Source organism: Alosa alosa, chromosome 17, assembly GCF_017589495.1.
Source record: "Alosa alosa isolate M-15738 ecotype Scorff River chromosome 17, AALO_Geno_1.1, whole genome shotgun sequence".
NCBI lineage: Eukaryota > Metazoa > Chordata > Actinopteri > Clupeiformes > Clupeidae > Alosa > Alosa alosa.
In genome coordinates, this window is record NC_063205.1 from 8,681,315 (window position 1) to 8,704,277 (window position 22,963).

Below are 22,963 nucleotides of genomic sequence, written 5' to 3' on the forward strand. Positions count from 1 at the left end.
ACGAGTCCATTCTTTAAAAAGAAGAAAGAAACTGCTCTATGCACCAGCACCCGTTTTCCCCACTTCAGACTGGTCTCATGAAGAGCACAATAGGTCTGAGGTGTGGAGGGAAAGGAGGCTGCTTTCGTGAGTGGAGCTTGTTACAGCCCAACACTCAGAGGCCTGTAGGCCAAATAAGCCCCCCATCTCCACTAATGGGCTGAATGAGGAGGAGACCAAAGAAGCAGAGAGAGAGAGAGGGAGAGAGAGGGAGAGAGAGAACACAAGAGAGGAAGTTAGACAAAGTAATAGGCCGAGAGAGTGAACAAGAGAGGAGTGTAAGCAGACAGGCATGCAAAAGAAAAAGATCAAGAGAGCGAACAACATCTCTAATTCCCAGGAGCTGCCCCATCTCTGAGCTCCACTGGAGAGGAGTTCCTCCTTGGCCTCGGCTTGCTTCCTGTGAGGCTGTTATTGAACAAAGTCTCCATGCAAGCCACAGAGCCTGCTAAGTTCACCACGGCCCTCAGGAATTAACAACAGGTCCAGCACATTGTGTACCTGATGTAAGGTGCACTTAAAGTGAAAAATTATGAACCCTTTCCTTCATGGGAACCTCCCCCAATCAGCACCGAGGGACAAGGGAGCGGAGATGGAGTGAAATATTTATTGCCATGACACCTCAAGGCCAGAAAGATATCTGCTTGTTACCGTGACGATTGCCCCAGCTGATACCAGCTTTTCTGGCGAGAGGCTGGGCTGGCATTAATCAAACAGTGGGGCCCAGGTAATAGATGCCGGGTTTGCGAGGCTTTCCGCATGTCTCTCTCCGGGATGCCGATGTTTGATAAAAGCGAATTAAAGATATCCGCCTGATAACCGATATGGCTCCACAGGTAGCACTTTGGATTCCGGGCGACAGGAACAGGTCAATCCCATTTTTCTCGGTATCTCCCTCAATCACCACCTCTCTCTCGCTGTCCTCTATCTTCCTCTCACACTGCACACTTGCATTCACAAGTACATCTTTCATCAAGATGTGGCTTGATTCGACTGGATCTTGAGAGGGTTAAGGAGGGAGAAAGAAAGCAAGAGATTAGGGAAGTGATGGAGAGGACAACCTGAAAAAGAGATACATTCTTCTACTTCTTGAATTGGCAACTTGAATCCCTCCTTCTTTCGCCTCACTGGAAATGGTGAGACTGGGACTCCTACTGTACTTGGCTAAAGCTGCCATGGCTTTCATCAGTTTGTATTTAATGTTTTTTATTATACGGCTCTTCACAATGCAAGTAGAATGCTCCATTGACTTGAATGGGATTTCCGAAAGTTATTTCTTGGGAAAGGACCTCTGAAAACAAGAATGACCGCTGTCAATGGCAACAGAGTTTGTGCTTGGAACTTCATTCAAAAGTGAAAGCAGACGGTTGATCAGCTGTGTTCTAAAGAATGTTTGATTCAAGTTCAGCGTGTGTTGCGAACTATTTGTTTCTCAGCGAAAGCCACGACGAAACGGTAACAAATAAGTGTAAAGAGACATATCATGGAGTTTATTTTTTCGTTTTGGCAAGTAGCCGTATAGCCTCCGCTGGCGCGTCGGGGTCCGGTTCGCCCTGTCGGAACTTATTTTCCCCATAATGACCGGCGTTCTATACATTATCTCTTACATAGTGCTCTTCTACTCTATCCATTTCTCTACTCTCATTATTCGTGTCTTCCTTTCAGTCCGTCGCCCAGGGGCTGCTTCGGTGAGTAAGCTCGGTGAATCGGGGGATTCAGAGGTAGAACTGGCCCCTAATGCAATAAATACCATCTTGAATCCTTCAAGAGGTGAGCGAGGTCACGGAAGAATCCAGAAGGACATTAGCAATCTCGTCCGACTCCCTTCCCTGTGTGACTCTTGAGTGAGACATGTAAATGTTCAAAGATTAAAAACTCATCATCTTCACCCCCCACACTCCTCCTTTTCTCCTTCCTTCCATCCTCAGCCTCATTCTCAGAAGAAGCCAGCGGAGGAACCCGGAGAGGCGCTCTCGGGCAGGAGATAATGGACACGGGCGGACGGCAGGTTCTCATCAGAAGTTTCATTAACCCCCAGGACCTACTCGGAGATGGAGGGGGTAGCCAGGCATAATCTGGAACATTACCACTTCCTCACGCTCCAACTTCAGTACGTCTGCCCACACCTCTCCCGCCAACCCCGTCAGACAACACCACCTTGGCATTTCAAACAATTCCTCCCTTTCGTTTTTTTTCTCCAAACCACACCTACTTGCGGCTTCAGAATAATAATAACCATAATAATAATTTACTAATACATTAATAATATACTTCAAGGTAAAAGACTGTCAATTGAATTGTAGGTTGCAGTTGGGGCTACTTCATGAAGTCCGTGCATGGTCGATGTATCAATATTTATTAATTAAATGCTGCATTGTCTACTTTCCCCCTGCAGGTCTTGGCAATCATCTTTAAGGAAGCTATTAAGGCAGAGGTGTGTGGGCTCTGGGCATGAATATTTATAGTGTGCAGGGAAAGTGTAGGAGGCTCAACCTTGGCCATGTGTAATCAGCACACATGGTGACACCAGTCTGATTTAGAGACTGACCGCGCCATGGAGAGCCTAACTTAATGCCGCCACTCGTGGGCACACATAATCAATCCCCCCTCATCGGGAGGGGTGCCACCTCGGGATATTGAATTGAACCCTACGGAAACCGAGTGTGTGTGCTTGTGTGCGCACGTATCCCAGACACACACACACACACACCAAACATAGGCAGCCAAGGTCGAACAGCTTAAAGTTTTGTGTTTACTTTTTGTTAGCAAGAGTCTTGGGAGCTGTGCAGAAAGCCACAATGTCCCACTTTTATCCCACACCCAGATGACTAACGGTGACTTCACTTTCTCTTCACAACTTTTCAACAAGAACAGACAAAAGAGCCACCTGCCATCATCAATACTAAACATGTAATGACAGTATGAGTGAGCAACAAACAGTGATTGTGATAGATCATAGCCTTATCCGCAAATGCTCCTAACAGAAAGATAGAAACCTCTCTCATCACTGCTAAAGTGTCTCATTAGAGAGTTCTAACGTGGGCAGAGGTGAACTCAAACTGCTTAAAACTCTCATCATGGCAGCAGAAGCCCTACCATGGTGATGCAATCCTGCGTCATGACAGACATCTGAGAAAACCCTGACTTGCAGAGAAACAAGGAGAAGGATAACAGCTTTCACATCCATTGTTGAGTGGCTATATTATATAGGGTAACACTTAAAATAGCACCAGTGACTCATGCCTACTCAACACAAGGAAGCCGCTCATTAGCCTACTGTTAAAAGCACGGTCATACAAAAAATGTGCAGGATATCGCAATACCAAGATGGAGGATGAGAATCAATACCCCACATAGAGCAGAAAAACACAACATTTCCTCAACTCTCAGAAAACATGGGGTATGAGGATTTTTGGACTCATTTATAATTCTGAGAGCCTGTATTAGAGAGCCCTGAATGTGGAGGTGTTGAGTTTTAATCACCACAGCCACTGCACCACAGCTTTGATTGGCCTTTCCCTAATTGCCTCTCTGATTGTGCTTGGACACGGATGGAGAAACATCGCCCACCATCACCATCAAAGAGGGACAGCCTCCCACACACACGCTCACGCTTTCTGCTCTGTCCTTGCCATCGCTCAGCAGTAACCTTGAGCTAGGAGCTTCCATACTCACTCGATTGGAAGAAATGTGGAGCCAAGGGTACCGAAAGACGTTTCCAAAGTTATTGAGGAGATTTCTTTTAAATACTTTTCAAATGTGAGAAAAGGGCAAGTGTGACACCTTTGCTATGCAGATGGCTAAAATGGAGCCCTAATTACAGCATCAATTCATTAACTTTTTTACAAGGGAGAATTAATCGTTTCATTAATGTTGTGCTGATAGCCATGAATCATAATTTGGGAAAACAGGCTAAGGAAAAATAGTGACACGTCACTTTTTCCTTTTCAACGGATTAGCCTCTGCTCTGCATGACAATTCAGATATTTAATGGTGCATGTACATTTCTGGATACTGGCTTTATAGCAAAACATGACATGACATGCCTGCCATTAGGTTCCAGGGAACTTTGGAGCAAGGGCATTCACCATAAATTCATTAAAGAACCAAAGCAAAACCAAGGATGGTCTGTGCTGTATTTACTAAACATGAACTGCAACGGTGACCTTTGGTAATTTACACATAAGAGGAGGCAGATTTGTGACCTTTCTTATGTTTCTCCTGTCTTGCCAACACAGAGGGTAGACTGCCCCCATGATAGCATAATAGGTCTATCATTTGTATTACATATCAATGTGATATCACTTATCTTTTTTTTAATTCAGTGTATATTCATCCATATTTTCACATTATTTGCTAAGTTCACTTGAAATTGCAGACACGTGTTCTCAGGTTATGCCATGTAGACCACAGTTCTAGAGGTGGGTGTTTACTAACCTGGTGGAGGTAACACCACGTTCTCTTCCACAGCTGGAGGAGGAGGCACAGCTTCAGCCGGAGGTGGAGCGGCTGGCTCCACAACAGCAGCGGAGGCCTCAGCTTCAGCAGGAGGTGGAGGGGCAATGACCTCCACAGGTGGAGGTGAAGTGACAATTTCTACAGGTGGAGCCATTGGCTCAACTGGTGGAGGTGGGGCTATTGGCTCAACTGGTGGAGGGGGTGCAACAACTTCGACAGGAGGTTGAGGGGCAATTAATTCTACAGGTGGTGGAGGAGGAGCAACAATTGGCTCAACGGGTTGAGCAACAAAAATGTCCTCCATTAGAGGAGGAGGAATAACCTGTGGTGGAGGTGCAGTTATAGGCTCAACAGGAGGTGGTGGTGCAACTGGCTCAACAACTGGAGAGGGAGGTAGGACTGCCACAGGTTCTGGGGGTGGCGGGGGAACAGCAGCCTCTACAAGTGGAGGTGGGGCCACTGCTTCCCTAAGGGCTGGCAGAGTGGACACAGATTTGATAGGGTGAGCAGGTGCTGCATGCTCTTCAAAGACTGGAGGAGGAGGAGGTGCTATAACCTCCACAGTCACTGGCTGTGGAGGAGGTGGAGGCACTTTGATGGGCTCTGACAGTGGTGGAGGGGGCATTGATGTAATCGGATCAAATGGAGAGGGTATTGGTACAATGGTGGGTAAGTGCTCAAATACAGGAGGAGGGGTGGGGATTGTGGGAGGAGGTGTGGGAACTGCAGGTGGAGATGAGGGGGCCTTGGGTGGGGAACGACCGAATTGTGGAGCTGCAGGTTCCCTCATGCGGTTGATGACATTCTCAGAGAGCTGGAAGTGGAGAAGATGAAGTCAGTCAGGAGGGGGATCCACAATTCAATTCCAAGCTAGTAATGTTCGACTGGCATTGGGAACTTTTTGTGTATTGAACTGGGACTAACGGCAGTTACTTTTAGTTAGGCCTACTACATGAATTTAATAGTTTTGTATTTTATACAAATGTTCACTATATGTATCAGCTAAGGACATCATGTCTGTGCAGCTCCCAAAAAGATAACTGAACGTGAAATTAAATTGCTGTGGGCATTTCGTTCAGTCAAGTTGATTGGAATCACAAATAACCAAGTAGGCACAGTGCACAGTTTATTCTTTAGGTTGGTGACACCTCACCACATTGTCTGCCTAACAAGCTAGCTTTCTCATGTAAGAAGTTTCTAGCGGTGACAAGATATTAAATATGTGACATTAGCTGTCGACTGTTGCCTGATAACACTGCTCAAACACCGAGGGCAAATGCAGTTAATCTCTGTAAACACTTGGTGCGCTCAATTGGGGCACCTCATTCATTCACAACCAATTAGTACACAATGTACCGACTGGCATAGCACGCATAGCCAGTTAGCCACCTAGCTAGCTAAACGTGGCTAACAAAACTAACGCTAAACAAATTCAACAGTTCCGCGACCTATGTGTCATCATGCCTAAACATAATCAGTGGTGTTATATGTTACTAGTTTAACTGTCGCTTGTGTTGTGAGTGTGCACAACTTGGCATATTTTGTGAAACTCCGTTGTTTGTTTTTAGCACCGCTCTGATTTCTGTCACTCACCCTGATGCCCTTCACAACCGTTATGTTTTCATTTTCGTCCGACTCAAAGGAGACACGGCGGGTACTATTATTGGCTCCCATATCTGACCGCTGCTGAAAAGCGATACAACCTGCGTGTAACTTCAATTCGGTGTCATGAATGTAAATTTAGCCAGAAAAGCGCGTTTCAGACTCCAGCCTGGACGCCAAGGCTAACACCGCACGCTATCATGCAAGGGCTTCAAGACACACGCTTCCGCCTCGAGCCCATCCCCTTTCAGCATCTGAAGAACAAACGCGCTGATTGGCCGATTACGAGCGTTTGCTAAAAATTGTAGCCTATCACACAAATAAAACGAGTGCTGGGGTTGGCAACTCCATGAAATGGATTGCCGGTGAACTGAAGTTTACCACGCATAGCCTATGCATTGCATTCAGATTCACTATTTGTATGCAGGACCACCAAAGTACACCAGACTTCACTATCACTATATTCTGGCCTGTGCAACACTTTTAATTTAGGTCTAACCAAAGATTTTAGAGCGGAGCACTCTGGGTCTAATATAGAACAGGTCAAATGAACCTGTGTGTGAAATTCACATTATAGTCTTTCTGCAGAGTACAGGTAGAAGTCAATGAAATGCAAGTTAACATGTAACCAGGAGTGCAAACATAGGCCTAATATTCAAAGCCTATATCGTGATTCATCTTACAATTTGAACAGTGGTGGATATTTGGAGATTTACAATAGACAAATATCATGTTGCATTTTAAATACAGAAAGAGTTTAGTTTATACATTTGGCAGCTTAAATAAACATTTTAAAATACCATCAGAATTTGACAAACCTCAAGGCAGTCCGGTCAGTCCTGCTTGGGGTGCGAAGTAAGAAGATTTCTTCTTAAAGTGTGTTTTTTCCCCCAGGTTTTTGAAATCTGTGCTCCTACATCCAAAAAACTGCAAAACAGAAAAAAAACTACTGGTAGGCCGTCTTTACGATGAGTCCAAATGCCACATGTTATTTGCTGGTTTGCAGGAACAGCCTGTGTGTTGTCATTTGGAAGGAGACAGCAGATTAGCAACAGACCGATGGGACATTGGCTGCAGGGCAAGGTGATAAGAACTTCCAAATTAAACTTGGAGGACAGGGGCATACCTTGGTGAAGGGAAAAAATAGACCTGCACAGCCTCATGATTGTTTCTGTTTTCAGACAGAACAAAAAGATCACACACAGTGTTATCTCGGCAGTCCATGGTCACATCAATCAACACGGAAACTGCCACATCGACCCTACCTAAGAATCAATGCCTTCCCCTCTTTCTGTTTGTTGCCGGAGAGATTGTCAGTAGATACAGAAGAGCTGTTCTGCAGTGTTCCGACCGCCCCAATGCCACAGGCATTGTTGTATGTCCTCCAGCTTTTAGTATTTTACCAGTAATTCAAATACATTACACACTAATAAATTCCTCTATTCACAAATCGAATTATTAATATGAAATGTAATTGTATGCTGCATAGTTTAGGCCAAGCTTAGGCCTATAGAATATTTCAAGAATCTTGTATTGAGCGTTTGTATTGAGCGTTTAAGTCCAAAGTTGGGGAAAATATGATGTTCCACACATTAATTCGTAGGCTACATCAATCTATTTTATTGAACCAAAATCAAACCACTCGTATTTCTCACTGTTTAAACGAGAAATGGTTCTGCTTTTCTGTTAGAAAGGTGTGAAAGACAGAGCCTCATACGGCTTTGGTGAAAGCCTCAAACGGCAACATAGTGTAGCCTACAACTCCCATAATCCTGTTTTCATTCTCAACCGCACTTGCTGTACACGCAACTGGAGATCAGCAGCTCATTGGCGTCTGGTAGCCAGAGTGAATGTTTGTTGTCACCTTGTTTTGGGTGTGGAAAAATGGCATCCGAGACAGGAAGATACAGATCAGTTTCTAAAAGCAAAGATCCCTCCAGTTTACTTATTTCTGTTATAAGGTGAGAGCACCAGAGTATTTATTGCACCTACTTGTCTGAGTGGCTCTGTCATTGTGTTCATCGTTGGCTGACATTGTCGGGGACAAGGAGGAGCAGTCCTTTAGCCTTTTTGGCTAATGCGGCCAGCTTCTTCCTGTTGTGGTGATATATGCGTAATTTTTGTTTTTGTCGAATTATACACATTGCTTTTTTGCACACCTGTTGTTTTAAAACCTGCTCATTATTTTGAAAATGTTAACATTTTCGTGGATGTGTGGTAGTAGGCTATCTAATAGCTTGCTAGCGTTGTCCATGTCAAGCGGATGTCTGGTGTCTTGAGAGCGTGTCACCTGACAGCCGTGTTTGGAAGTTGTACTGTACTTGTATTTTGGTCTTGCTACTCAGCCCCAGGAAGACGTGTAGCTTACTGCAATCGTTAATTAACGTAAAACGTGAAGCCTTCTCAGATGGTTTGTCTGCTGTCACTGAGCGTCAACCTCTTCTCCCCTGAAATGCAGGCCTAGCTAGCTGCTTGTTTAAAAGTACCAAACCTTGCAACTTTTGGTTTGACGTGATGTTGATATCAGCCCAAGTCACCTTCCACCTGGGACTGGGAGTCATGAATTGTTTAGTTGTACCAAGGACATAATAAAGACTGTTGCTGTTGCTGTTCCCTTCACGCCTATCATGCAGTAGTATTAGACATATTAATATCACAGATTGTTATCTGGCAGGTGCATGATCACATATTGTAGCACTATTATATAACAATAGTTTGTCCTAATTGAATGATCTTAAAAAGAGGTTGTTGCTGGCACTGATGGAATGTTAATATGTTTGAATTGCGCACTCAAATCTATCCATTGTCCATAATGGTCCACAGTATTTTAAGTTGACTGGTTTGAACATCAGAAAAAGAAAATCAAACTGACCTATGCCATGTGTTACACCATCTTACAGAACACTGTCCAGCAGTGACGATGTGCAGGACAGAGAGACAGAGAAGAGCCGCCTGGAGGATGCTTATGAAAAGTGTGACCGGGAACTGGATGAGAAGATTGTGCGCCACTACACCGAACTGACCACGGCAATTCGCACATACCAAAGCATAACAGAGCGAATCACTAGCTCTCGCAATAAGATCAAACAGGTGAGAGCCCAGGTATCTCACAGCTATCCATAGTAGGGGTGTAACGGTACACAAAAATCAAGGTTAGGTGTGTACCTTAGTTTTGAAGTCAACAGTTTGGTTAATGTTTGATATGGTAAGCCTGTAGGTACTACTAACCTAAAATTCACTGTGAATATTTTTGATGAGCAATGGGAATATTATTTTGAAAAGGTGTTAAATGTTTTCTGACGTTAACTGACAAAACTGACATCTGACTGTTATGACTGTTCCGCTACTTAATATGTTTGTGTGGGACTTGAATATGAAACATGTTCCACAAGCAAAACACCTTATGTTGATTACTGTGAAAGACTACATTTGGTTTTATTCGGTATGCATATTGAACCTAAGGTCCTGTACCTAAACGGTTCTGTACAAATATGTATACCTTTACACCCCTAACCCATAGAGTGGTGCACATGCATACCTCTCACCTGTCAAACCATCATATTTGGTCCCATTATGTTGTGAGATGTGTTAAAATGTGCATTTTGTAAAAGGCGAAAAGAATAAGCCCACCTGAAGTAGGCCTACTTACCAGAGGTGACGAGAAGTAATCAAATAAAACATGTAGCAGATGTCTATGTTAGCTCAGCCAGGGAAATGATGGTTTCCGTGCAGATTGTTTGTCTGTCAGTCTGTAAGCAGGAGTGCTCAAAAACTACCAGCCTGATTTGCATGGAACTTCGTGGGAAGGTGTAGCATGGGCTCCTATTACATTTTGAAGGAGGTCAGAATCACTGGCTGCATTTGGTTTCACTCTTGTTAATGTTGTGAGATGCAGCATCATTTGACCTTGCCAAAGGTCTGCACTCTATGAGTGTCCTTTTAGCTTTTCATTTTTTGTTTTTTGTTGTATGTTGGATCTTCTGATAAAATAGTACATGAATGCCCTGGCATTGGAGATGTAGTATCCAATGTAGTGTTTTAACCCTGAAAAGTCACAGAAATGTATTGGTTTGGATGGATTCTTTAAATCCTAATGTCATTCCTCACAGGGTTTTTGTTGATTAGCAGATGGACCAGAGAAGCCTTTTTTCAATTTTATGTTTGGTTTGTCAAGTGACTTTGAGACTTTATTGCAAATCATTTCCACATATCCCTTGCGTGTCCCTCTTCTGGGGCTCTCAGCTGTCAACCGCTCCTGCCTTCTAAACAGCCATTCACTCCTCAGCTGGCTTGTGAGAAAATATCAGCAACACGTTAATACAAGTGCTAAAGCCCAGACGTCTAGACGCTGGCTGGAGGGAATTGAGCCTCACTCCCGAGCAGCTGTACGCTGACGGAGAGAGCACGGTGGGCAGAGCACTGGGATGGGGGACTGACGTCACTCTGCTGGGGTGGCTAGCTCTCTGATGGCTGGTCTCAGAGGCTCTCCCTCTCTCTCTCCCTCTCCTCCCTCTCCCTCTCCCTCGCTCTCTCTCTCTCTCTCTCTCTCTCTCTCTCTCTCTCTCTCTCTCTCTCTCTCTCTCTCTCCATCATGGAGGTGTCGTGGAGGCATCCCATCCCCGTGCTCCCTGCTCAGGAGAAATCAGCTCGGGCCGGCGAGTCCTGTCAGCCTGTTGCTGATGTCTTCGATGAGAAACGCCCAGGGACTGGCACTCCACTCGCTCGGCTATAAATACACATCATTATTGAATGCGCACACAGATGCAGCTTGTTAGCATCTTGCCAGATGACCAATGAGAGTGTGTCTAGATGTGTGTGTGTGTGTGTGTGTGTGTGTGTCTAGATGTGTGTGTGTGCAGCATGTGCCTTGCCAATAACTGAGATTATCTGGAGGCCCTCCATCCAGGCTGATGAGGCATTTTTAAATCACAATGTCATATGAGGCTGGATTATGGTTTCATTAGTTGTGTTGAAAGTGGACACTTTAAGTGCTTGTGGTCATCAGCAGTTGACTGCCAACCATGATGCCCTCTGTTTTATTCTTGTGAAAAGGCTTCCCTGTGTATTTTAGTAGCTCCTTTGACATGTGCTGTTATCCATTGTTGGCTTGGAACAACTTAAAGAGTTGTGACTTAAGGCATAGCTTATATGAATTTTGTTGGTGCTGAATTCAGCAGTTGACATTGCAGGTGACATTGCTGATGCAGGACCCCCTGTTAATCATTCCCCATTTCAGACACTGTACTCTGGCTCAAGCCTGTGTGTTACTGCTGTGTCATGTGTGTGTGTGTGTGCTGTGACGTCCGCAGGTGAAGGAAAACCTTCTGTCCTGTAAGATGCTGCTGCACTGCAAGCGAGACGAACTGCGGAAGCTGTGGATCGAGGGCATCGAGCACAAGCACGTGCTCGACCTGCTGGACGAGATCGAGAACATCAAGCAAGTGCCCCAGAAGCTGGAGGCCTTCATGGCCAGCAAGCACTACCTGCACGCCACTGACATGCTGGTGAGTTCACGTGTGTGTGTGTGTGTGTGTGTGTGTGTGTGTGTGTGTGTGTGTGTGTGTGTGTGTGTGTGTGTGTGTGTGTGTGTGTGTGTGTGTGTGTATTTCTGATGATGCTGTCAATGATCAATCAATGTTGTCCAGGATATATCATCAATATCCTCATCATAAATAAAGCATATCAGTGTATGGCTTTTGAAGAATTGGGAAGGATTGTCTGCTAAATTAGTATACATGTAACTGTCAGGATATTGATAGTGTATCCATGCATATATATATATATATATATATATATATATATATATATATATATATATATATATATATATATGCAGGTTTAGAGTGTGTGTGAATGCAACATGTGGGAAAAGTTTTCATTGAAGAGTATTTGAGTTGTCGTCTTATTTTCCCAAAAAGTACCCAGTACCCTACCAGCTTGGTGATTAAACAGCTCATTACTTAGGCAGAGCTAGGGAGACACTCGCCCACATGGTTGCCCTTCGCATCACCGGGGGGTAAGGTGGCTGGTGGCTGTGTGATGCTCGGGAAAAGGGGCCCCACAAACTTCATCAAAGCAGGGAAGGTGGAACTCCAGGTTCGCTCGGCTCTTCTGGACTTTGATGTGCTTTTTTGGCTCATCACAGGGGACCGCCGTGGGGGTGTGGTGCTTTAGGAGGAGTTAGGGGGTGTTCTCTTCTCACCATGGGTTCCTTTACCATGCACCGGCCTGCACCTCCTGATAGACCCTGGAAATAATTAGCCAGACAGAACAGCCTAAAGTCAAGCAGCAGACTGATTCAGTGAGTCCAGGCAAATCCACATGAAGCTTAAGATTTGTCTGCACAAAGGCTGCCAATGTGCATTACCATGCGTACCTTTTTTTCAATTTGCATCTTGATCAGAGTTGCCTTGTACCTGTCTTCCATTCTCGGTGCGTCTCTCTCTCTCACACTCACACACACACACACACACACACACACACACACACACACACACACACACAGTGCTGTGTGGTAACTCTATCCTGTTTCTGTCATTCCAGTAAGACTCCCTGATGTTTTCATTCCAGACGTGCTGTCACTCATTACCCTACTCATCTGTCAGATTTTCGTCTCCTCTGGTTTACAGCTTGCCCTCTCCTCTCTCTCTTTCTCTTTCTTTCTCTCTCTCCATCCCTGTCTTTCACTAGCGCCACCCCCAACTCCACTGTTGTTGTCTTCCCCCCTATCCTCCTCTCCTTCCCTCCCTCCATTCCATTTTCAGTGTAATATTCTCTGTGGCCCTCACTAGATAACTGGGCTGTTAGCTGGGCTTATTAAAATGCAAACAGTGCTCAAGAAGCGGGTGGTTTAGTTGTGGCTGCGAGATCTGAGCCAGTCAAAGCTAATGCCTTTTGTTTGCAAACACGCACAGTGAAGGCTTCACTTCTAGGGGAAATAACAAACATCAGCCCTCATCACTCTCCAAACTCATTCAGCAGCCTGTCTGCTCTCACCACTCCTGTTCTCCCCTCTTTCCTTACTCACTCCTCACTCTCTCACTCTCTCTCTCTCTCTCTCTCTCTCTCTCTCTCTCTCTCCCCTTGCTATCCTCTCCTGTTCTCTCTCACTCAGCCACATGTGGTGAACCACCCTGTAGGAGCGCAGCATGCATCAGCGAGGCCAGTGACAGCCTGTCAGAAAGCACACTCCACACGTCTCTCTAGTCCTCTGTCTCTCTCTTTCTCTCTCACACACACACACCCTTTCCCATCTCTCTCTCAACTCCCTCTCTTTCTCTGTCTCTGTCTCACCTTCTTCTTTCTCTATCTTACCTTTCTCTCTTCTCCCTCCCTCTCTTCTCTCTCTCTCTCTCTCTCCTCCCCTTGGAGATTCCTCTTAGCTCAGTCGTGCTGATGAGACCCTTCTAATGCACAGGAGGCCTCATGTCCTTGATTAGCTTGACAGCCTGGTCTCCCTAATGATGTTAGCCAGCCCATCTTCTGTCAGCTCCGGACCCCACTGGTAACGAGACTCCCAGACAGCAGCATATAACATTATGCTTTTTTAGCATTCTTACACACACACACATTTGCAGTCAGATCAATTTGCTGATGCATATGCAACACACACATACATAAACATACATACATGTTATCACAGAGCAATTATATTAGCTGTAAGGGCTGATCATGGACTGCGGTGGGGTGCTTTTCTGCGAGTGGCCACCCATCATTTGCATGAACCCACACTTGACCTTCCCCCCCAACACACACACACACACGCACACACGCACACACGCAGTTCCCCCCTATTCGTGTGGTCTGTCCGGGAGACGTGCAGAGGCTGTGATGGCTCTCTGGAGTGCTATCATCTGGCCATTAGCGGCAGCTAATAAAAAAAAAAAAATAACATTAATTTACTGCCGTGGAGATTTATTAAGTACAAACATGCAATAACCGCCGGAGGCAGTGAAGGGGAGGGAGTTATGGAGGGAGGAGAGAGAATTGGGTAGACAGAGAGAAGGAGGGCAGAGAAGAGAGGGGGTAAAAGAGTCTATGGCAAAGGGGAGGCTGAATAGCTATGATCTGCATTAAACAACAGCAACAACAGAATTCTTTACACATTTCCCCTTGTTTTATCCCAAGCAAGTGGCCTGTGATCACCTGTTAAACTGTCTGTCCTCTGGAGCACTTGCATGCACGGTCCTCTGAGGTAACCCACTTGTTTAGCTCCTAACGGCGTCGGCATTGCAGTAATAATGGAATGGTGTGATTTTGTTTTGGTGCTCTTTGGGTTCCTGTCCTCTCTAATGGATCTCCCTCCCCTATCTCTCTCTAGCCCACAGCGTGAGATGAGATGGTGTGCGGAGGGGCCCTGGCCCGGCCGATTTACTGCTGAAATAAACACCCCGAAACCCCCTCGGCTGATTTATTCAAACCCATTAGCTTCCGGCGTGGCAAATATTTGTGTCCTAAGTCTGCAACTTTTTAATGGCCGCGGAGATATTATTTGTGCAGTGGGGGACGTTCGATGGCCCTGGGAAGCTCTAGTGTGTGATTATACACACACGCTCCCTGCATCATAAACCTTAAATGACATATCTTGCACAGCACTACTTCTCTGTTTGTTCTTAATCAGTTTCAGGCAGAGGCGCACAAACTCGTGCAATGAAGTGTTGATGCGAGCTGTGTTGCTTCATCTCAAACTCTCATGAATATGTTAACTGTGTCAAAATATTCTGGATAGCTGGAGATATCCTGTGGTTTGTATTTAGCCATTTAAATGTGCATGACAAGTGCATAGCAAATGGTATTTTGACAAGTACCATTATGAAGATTGTGTCTTTTATGTGAAATCCGCATAGGGCAGGGGCACATGATATTGTGTGGCTAATAGATGTATTCAGTTGTGCGAAAAGCTGCCTGCGGGCGTCTGATGGACGTTGGTGTCCCCCTTTGTGCACAGGTGTCTGCGGTGGACTCCCTGGAGGGCCCGCTGCTGCAGGTGGAGGGCCTGAGCGACCTGCGGCTGGAGCTGCACAGCCGCAAGCTCAACATCCACCTGGTGCTGATCGACGAGCTGCACCGCCACCTCTACATCAAGTCCACCAGCCGCGTGGGCCACAAGAACAAGGACAAGGCGCGCAGCATGGGGTGAGGTTCTTTTAAACAATCTGAGGATTTGTGGTTCCTTATTGCTCCTCTACTTTATTCAATGTTTTTTTTTTTTTTAAATTATGGTTTAAAATAGAACACAGTAAACGTTCCCAAGTCACGGGGAGAATAAGTGTCACTGAAAAAGGCGGTGGCCACTAAGTAATGAAAATGTAAATTTAGCTAAAGGTTTTAATTGCACAACACTGGGCTCTCACCCAAAGTGCTGACTAGGTGCCAACTAATGCTAAAAATGGAGTAGTAGGAGTAATGTAAATGGCAAGTCTCGTCAGTCATGTTTGATAAAGTATGACTGTGAAAGTGTCGAAAGTGAAGCCATTGGCTCAGAGGTTGTGTAGTTTAACAGACAGAACATTTGATTAGCACCCCTAAGGTCTGGAGCTGTGTCTGACTGACAGACAGGCAAAAATAACTATTTGAAAAAGAGGCATTCAAGGAGACAAGAATTGATGAAGGTCGATTAGTGTGCAATGGTTTGTGGGTAGCACACTTTACACAGTGTAAAATGTTCCCATAGGATTGTTCTAACACATTGCCAAACACATTCTTTGTAAAAGACAATGCACCTATGAAAAGCAATGATTTGTGAAAAGCAACTGTGAAAGGTAACGTCATGAATCGGACAGAATTCAGGAAAGAGTAGAACCCTGCTCAATGAGTTCCTTTGTCGCACTAGTTAATTGCCAGTGCTGAGATATTGTCACTGTCAGGATGTCGAGGTGTTTCATAAGCAGCCCAGGAGTAATTGATGTGTTATACCCAGACGCCTCACCTGCGAGCCAGCGTGTTCTGTGATTATGGAAATCTGCTAGACCGCCGGTCCAGGTCTCTGTCGCCGTGCCTCAGCCCCTGGTTGGTTATTAATAAGGGCAGTGAATGTCAGACAGAATAAGTGATTAGGCTAATTAAGATGCTCGTCGAGAGAGAGGGTGGCAAGATGCCTCACCCTGTGAAAGACTATCAGGAAGTCGAGCTGTGCCTTCGCTGGGGAGTTGTCAGAGAGGTGCCAGTGCTTAAGTCTCTATCGGAACTCCCCCTATTACCGTCGGTCCCGTATTTCCACCGTCTTGCGTGTATGCGTCACTTAATATCAATTTCTATACAAACCAAGACAGCAGACTCCTAAAGAAACGCAACCACCCACACCATAGGTGTATCTAAATTAGCTATGTACCAAAAATGACATTTTACCGTGACTCAAAGACAGTGTTGTAAGGCTGCGTGTACACAACCGCTTGGAGCTCCAGTGGAATTTTAATTTCACGACGAGAATTCTCGGTCTAACCGTTCATGTGCCGTTGAAACGGTGTAAATAGGCGACCCATCAGGCCAGCACTATAACTCCGAGCGTGCTAAACAAAATCGGATATTTCAGGCAGTAAATGCTCCCGTTAACAAACAAACCAGATTTTGTTCAAATCTACACACCTATGGCTACTGAAAAATGTCAGGTTAATTTAGCAAATGTTATTCTGAAGTGTTAAAAAACATCGTTGTTTTAGAATTTCTGAACAAAAGTGGTGATAATTGGTGGTGTTACGATAGCAAGTGGCATTCTTCAACTCCAATCCTCTTCTTGAGGGCATTTCATTTATGGACATCTTTGTTGGAATCCCACCACGATCCTCTCTGTCACATTAAGCCAGCGCCGAGTTTAGTCGTAATGCGCTTTTACTGTATCTTGAACTTGTCAGGCTATTAGTTGGCCATTTTTGTCGATGAAGACTTCATAATTGATCCTAATGTTTTAATGATGGGCCTTGACTCAAATCAAGTGCTGGAAGGATTGAGGCTTCGGGCTGTTTCCCTATCCGGTACTAAAAGGAGGGACTTTTCATTAGCGCACTTTGGCAGCCTAAACATGTAATAGATTTCTTTTTTTTTTTTTTTGTCTTGCTCATTTAAAACCAGAAATCATGAATCTTTATTGAACCCTTTCCATTTCGTCAGGATTGGATGGATGCATTCTGCAGGATTAGAGGCACATCAAAATCGTCGAGAGTTTAAAAGCTAACTCATTTTTTTTGTATTCCCACCGCTCCTCCCTATTAAACGAGACTGGAATGCACTTTCCATGGCTCATGGTTCTGCTGTAAAGGAAAGCCGAGGAGACCAGCGTGGCCTTCGTCGCCATGCTTCCTCCACTTAGCGCAAACAAAGCTAATATATGCACAGGGACCTGCGTCGAGACTGAGGTGCATAATAATAGCTGTGTAGCTTTTCCCTCCGCTAAGGGATTAGCGTTTGCCGTAGCTTGGTTTTGGTGCACCACGCCGAGCCGCTGCATCAGCAGGACCATGCTAATTTATTTATTTGCCTCTACACAACTACAAAACAAAACATTAGGCTAATGCAGGTCATTGACCTTTCCCTGAATCTGAAGGCTGATATGTTTTTTTTGTCAGGAATGCATTTGATCCTAGATCATAGGGGCGTTGTGTTTTGTGTGTATGTGTGTGTGTGTGTGTGTGTGTGTGTTTTTATTATTCCTACATGGCGGTGTTTACAAGCATTTGCAATTACCCTCACACTGCTTCATAGGGAAGCAGTGATTTATTACTCTGGGTCATAAAGTGACATGTTTATTTATTTTTTATATGCACAACACTTTTTTTCCACCCTGCAGTACATACCGGTAATAACAAACTGTTTACACGGGCCTTTATGCAAACATCCAGTCTGTTTGTGTGTATGCATGTATGTATGTTAGTGTGTGTGTGTGTACCATGTACTTTCATCACTGTTGGAATAGGACACTGAAAGGCAAACCTGTCTCTTCCATTGTGACACCTATTCTTCCCCTACTGTCATAACGGCAATCCTCATCTTGTCCCACTTGTCCTTCTGATGGTGATGAGTGGGATTGTAGTGATGACAGTAGTGGTGATGCAGGTGATAGTGACAGTGTTAATGGTGGTGATAATGGTTTTTTGCCGTCTTCGTCTCTCTGCAGCTCTGGAGCCAAGGACACGTCTATTTTGGATGTCAGCACCCTGTCCACCCCGCGCAAGCTCACCGACACCTCCCAGTTCAGCACTCCAGGGAGTAAGTAAAAATAGCCGTGGGATTTAGCCATGATGAGAAAGAAGCACGAGATAGAGAGAGCGAAGGAGCGAGCGTGAGAGGATGGAGGAAGGTGACGGCAAGGCAGTGAAGGAGAAGTGGTGAGGAAGAGGGAGAGCCTTGAAGAGACGGAGGAAGGGAAGGAGGGAAGTAGAGAGACGGAGGAAGGGAAGGAGGGAACGAGGGAAGTAGAGAGATGGAGGAAGGGAACGAGGGAAGTAGAGAGATGGAGGAAGGGAACGAGGGAAGGAGGGAAGTAGAGAGACGGAGGAAGGGAACGAGGGAAGTAGAGAGATGGAGGAAGGGAACGAGGGAAGGAGAGATGGAGGAAGGGAAGGAGGGAAGGAGGGAAGTAGAGAGATGGAGGAAGGGAAGGAGGGAAGGAGGGAAGTAGAGAGATGGAGGAAGGGAACGAGGGAAGTAGAGAGATGGAGGAAGGGAAGGAGGGAAGGAGGGAAGTAGAGAGATGGAGGAAGGGAAGGAGGGAAGTAGAGAGACGGAGGAAGGGAAGGAGGGAAGTAGAGAGACTGAGGAAGGGAAGGAGGGAAGGAGGGAAGTAGAGAGACGGAGGAAGGGAAGGAGGGAAGTAAAGAGACGCAGGAAGTGTGAGAGAGATGCGAGGAAGAACTGGAGAGGGAGAGCCGCGCAATCGATCCGTTAAATGAAGTTAGCTGTCGTCCTCCCATGTCAAATTTTGAAAGTCACTGAAGCCTTGAACCCATACAGAGGAGGATTGGTGCGCGTAGACTGACACCGGCTCTACTTCTGTTGCTGGGCCTGGTTTGAATCCATGTTTTTTTATGGTACGCTAAGGCTGGTAGCGCTAATGAAGTCATCAGGAAGGATCGCACTGCAGTTATTACTGCCATTAGCATGTCATTAGCCACAATACTCGAGGAAGCCAGAGGCACGACACGTGCCACGTAGTTGGGAGTGAAGGCATTTACACACACACACACACACACACACACACACACACACACACATACATACACACACACACCTTGGCACCCCGCTACCTCCTTAGTATCCAGAACACCATAATTATAATATCATATCCTCCCAACAGCTCAGGTGATGTATGTACGCCAGTCCCCACCCCCTCTAGCCCTCCATCATTAATCATGCGTAACTGTCATCACAGTGGGTGTAAAGGCCTCATTATCCCCATGCTGTGGCACAGAGCTCCCTCCCCCTGAGTCTCCTAATGCTATTTATCCCGCCCAGGCTCCGTCTAGGGTTGCTAAATCACATCATGTCCCTGGGCGTCGGCCTCTGACACCAACAGAATTATGCCAATATTGCAGCAGCACCCGTTTCAATAAAATTGCCGGTCTAATTGGCCCCACCCACCCACCTCCTGAAACCCCCCCAAACGCCTTGCTTCTCCACCCACCACACACACACACATGTGACCCAGCTGAGTCCATCCCAACCATCCACACACACAAACACACACACACACACCATTTGTATATCAAGTCACAACACTTTTTATTGATAGTGTTTGCATTTCTTAAAGGACGTAGAAAATGTGACCTGGAGAATCACCGTTCAGCGCCAATGGGCAGGTGTGGTCATATTGTGACACCTATTGGGATCTACCTGCCAGCCACCTCCACACCTCCACACCTCCCACACACACGCGCATTAGCTGAGAGTGCCTGCATCCATGCCACCTCTTTGTCTAATGGCCTCAGTACACCTAATTTGCTAGTGGTAATTGCAGTAATTATTGCAGAAACTACGCTGAGTCGGAAAAGAGAGGGGAAAAATGGAAGCCGAGGCCATTAACTTGCCATAAACATCAACTCCCTCCACATTCGCCCATTTAAAAAAGAGAGAGTGAGAGTGAGAGTGAGAGTGAGAGTGAGAGGAGTGAGAGTGAGAGTGAGAGAGAGAGAGAGAGAGAGAGAGAGAGAGAGAGTGAGAGAGTGAGAGAGTGTGAGAGTGTGTGAGTGAGAGAGTGTGGGGGGGGTCTTGAGTGCCATGCGGGGATAACAAACGAGAGCATCAGCAGCGCTGTCACTCTCCATTGAGCCGCAGTGCAGAGGGGGGCGCCGCCATGGAGACCAACGAGCGAGGGCAGGTGATGGGTCGGTGTGGCGAGAGATGAAAGGGAGGACTGCTGAGGGGGGAGTAAATGACTGTTGTCCTCCTAATGTTTATGATAAATGTGTTTTGGAGCCTTTTGAAAATGACTCTTGTAAACTGTACCTAATTGTGCAGTTTGAAAGGTATGATGCGCCAGCGATGTGAAGTGGAAGTTAATGGGAGGAGTAATGACGCTGATGCTGTGTAACTTCAAAGTTGGCTTCTCTCCAGGTCATCGTGGTGTGTGTGTGTGTGTGTGTGTTGTGTGTGTCTCTGTGTGTGTGTGTCTCTTGTGTGTGTTTGTGTGTGTGTGTGTCTGTCTGTGGGTGTCGCTAATGTTAACGGCTAACCGCTAACCTTCTCCACTAACCTTCTATGATGCCAGTGCGGGAGCAGCAGCCGGACGTGTGCGAGGACCTGGACGCGGACCCGGAGGAGAACAGCGCCGAGTTCATGGGCATCCTCATCAAGGCCCTGGCCAAGCTGAAGAAGCTCCCCGAGACGGTCAAGGCCATTATGGAGCGTCTGGAGACCGAGCTCAAGCAGATCCTCAAGAGGTCCACCACCCAGATCGCCGACCACGCCTACCAGCGGGGAGAGACCCTGGCCCAGGACAACCAGCCCAGGTCAGCCATATTTATGTACATAAGCTCTTGCTTATCTTTGACATGGTAATGACATTCATATATGCAGGTTGAGATGGTTTGAAGGGCTTTCAGAAGGACACTGTTTTGACATTCGTCTGAAAAAAGCACTAATGAGACTTTTTAAAAAAACTTTTAATAGCGTATTTATTTATTTTCACTGTATGTCATCATTTATTTGGCATGGCAGTATGGCCTCATTTATTTTGTTTGTTTACGTTTCGGAGAGCCATCAGCGGGCACCACATGCAGAGGGGTACCCTCCCCGCCACGCGAAGCCCCATTTCATAAGTGCCAGCGTAGGTTCTACTCCTCCAAGAGCCCATTCATGCCAGTCTGCCAACCGCCAACGTGGCACGGCATGGCGTAATCCGCAAAGCCGAAAGCCCAAGCCTGATTTCCTCTTTAAGGGTCTGCCAGACAGTCAAGGTTGGGGGATGAGGGAGATAGTGGAGGCACTTAAGAGAGCGTTTAGTCATGGCAGAGATTAAACCTCTTTCTCTTCCTCCTCCTCCTTCACGTTCAGATATTATAGTTTCGCTTCCTCCTCTTTTGCTGTGTTTGTGTAAACAGAAATGTACAAAAAGGAGTTTTTTTAATCTCGTACGGTTGTAAGGCCTAGGCATAACTGAATTTTACGTGGGCAACAACAACATCTAGATCCGCTTTTTTGTTTTTCTCTTTGCGTCTCCATGAAATGGTTTTAGGTGTTAGTTTTCAATGTGGCCTATATTTCCTTACCGAGGTGCTCTGGTCTGCCAGGCCTGCACCTGCACCTGCACCAGTGCACTGACGCCTGATGTGACCTCAATACCTTGGGTGAGCATGTTGAAAATTTTCAACCTAACCGTTTTAATATTGAGTTAGAATGTATAGGCCTGTTGCCTAATAGGTATTGCTTGGGGATAGAGACTGTATGTGAGCGTGTGTGTGTGTGTGTATATGTGTGTGTGTGTGTGTGTGTGTGTGTGTACTTTGCAAGTTCAAGAAGGGTCCTGTTGCTATGGAAACCCCAACCGGAATGGGAAGGCATCCTTGCATATCGCCCAGGGAGAACCGAATGCATAGTCAAGGCGAGGAAAGCAGACTTTCCTTAGAGTTAGAGTTATTATTTTCACCATCAAAGCTTCTGTTACATTGCACCTTCTAAAGTATATGTAAGGTGCATATGTTTGTGAATATAATTTCTTCTGAGTGCGGATGCCCATTTGTTTGTGTGGGCAGAATGTTTTGTTGTGTGTGTCTCTGTGTGTATGTGTGTCTGTGTGTGTATGAGTGTGTACAAGAGAGAGGGCGGGTCTGGAAGCTGTTGTCTACGGAAATGTCGAAGCAGCTTTCTAGGGTCAGACACTGAGAAACAGATCTACCCTCTTGCAGAATAATCCAGAAAACTCCTTCAGAATACTGATAAGGCAAACCAGAGCAGTCCCCTGTGTAGACATTATCTCTCCCCCCTCTCTCCTTCATCCACTTCCCCCATTCCCCTACAACAGTGTGTCTCACCACAGAAACAAGTGCAGCTTTCCTCCAGCAGAAAAAGGAAGGAAAAAGTCAAAGAATGTCCCTGTGTCCTGAGAACCAAATGACTAGAAATAGCGAATACACAATACGCAGGCAGATTGCACATCCTCCTGGTGGACCAGAGAAAGGCTTGACAGATGCCGCTAATTGTCATTTGCGAGCAGCTGTCTTTTTCTCATCAGGGAAGACTCTCCTGCACCCTACTGTTCAGTGTTCATTAGGAACAAGTGATGGGTCTTTTTCTTGGCGTCTCACGCACAGAGAGACATCCACCCATTGTTACCCAGCTGTGGTTTTTTTTAAGAAACAAAATGATTAGTTGCGGGATGCTCCCTGTAAGATGTTGATAACGTGAAACAGAGTGGCCACAAGCAGATGATTAAGAG

At 45.9% G+C, this 22,963-nt stretch overlaps 2 protein-coding genes across 2 annotated transcripts in view; one reads left to right on the forward strand and one right to left on the reverse strand.

The window, feature by feature from the left end:
- The window catches only part of chchd3a (coiled-coil-helix-coiled-coil-helix domain containing 3a), a 60,774-nt gene extending 54,443 nt beyond the window's left edge, over nucleotides 1-6,331 (reverse strand). The window contains exons 1-2 of the mRNA XM_048268792.1: nucleotides 6,091-6,331; nucleotides 4,477-5,311 (exon numbers count right to left, since the gene is read on the reverse strand). Of these exons, the coding sequence (XP_048124749.1) occupies nucleotides 4,477-5,311; nucleotides 6,091-6,171 (916 nt within the window). The 5' untranslated portion in view covers nucleotides 6,172-6,331. The remainder of the gene's footprint in view (nucleotides 1-4,476; nucleotides 5,312-6,090) is intronic.
- A 1,607-nt stretch (nucleotides 6,332-7,938) lies between these two features.
- Nucleotides 7,939-22,963, forward strand: part of exoc4 (exocyst complex component 4) — a 113,279-nt gene continuing 98,254 nt past the window's right edge. Inside the window, exons 1-6 of the mRNA XM_048267252.1 lie at nucleotides 7,939-8,060; nucleotides 9,000-9,189; nucleotides 11,409-11,603; nucleotides 15,047-15,234; nucleotides 18,209-18,300; nucleotides 20,798-21,038. Of these exons, the coding sequence (XP_048123209.1) occupies nucleotides 7,984-8,060; nucleotides 9,000-9,189; nucleotides 11,409-11,603; nucleotides 15,047-15,234; nucleotides 18,209-18,300; nucleotides 20,798-21,038 (983 nt within the window). The 5' untranslated portion in view covers nucleotides 7,939-7,983. The remainder of the gene's footprint in view (nucleotides 8,061-8,999; nucleotides 9,190-11,408; nucleotides 11,604-15,046; nucleotides 15,235-18,208; nucleotides 18,301-20,797; nucleotides 21,039-22,963) is intronic.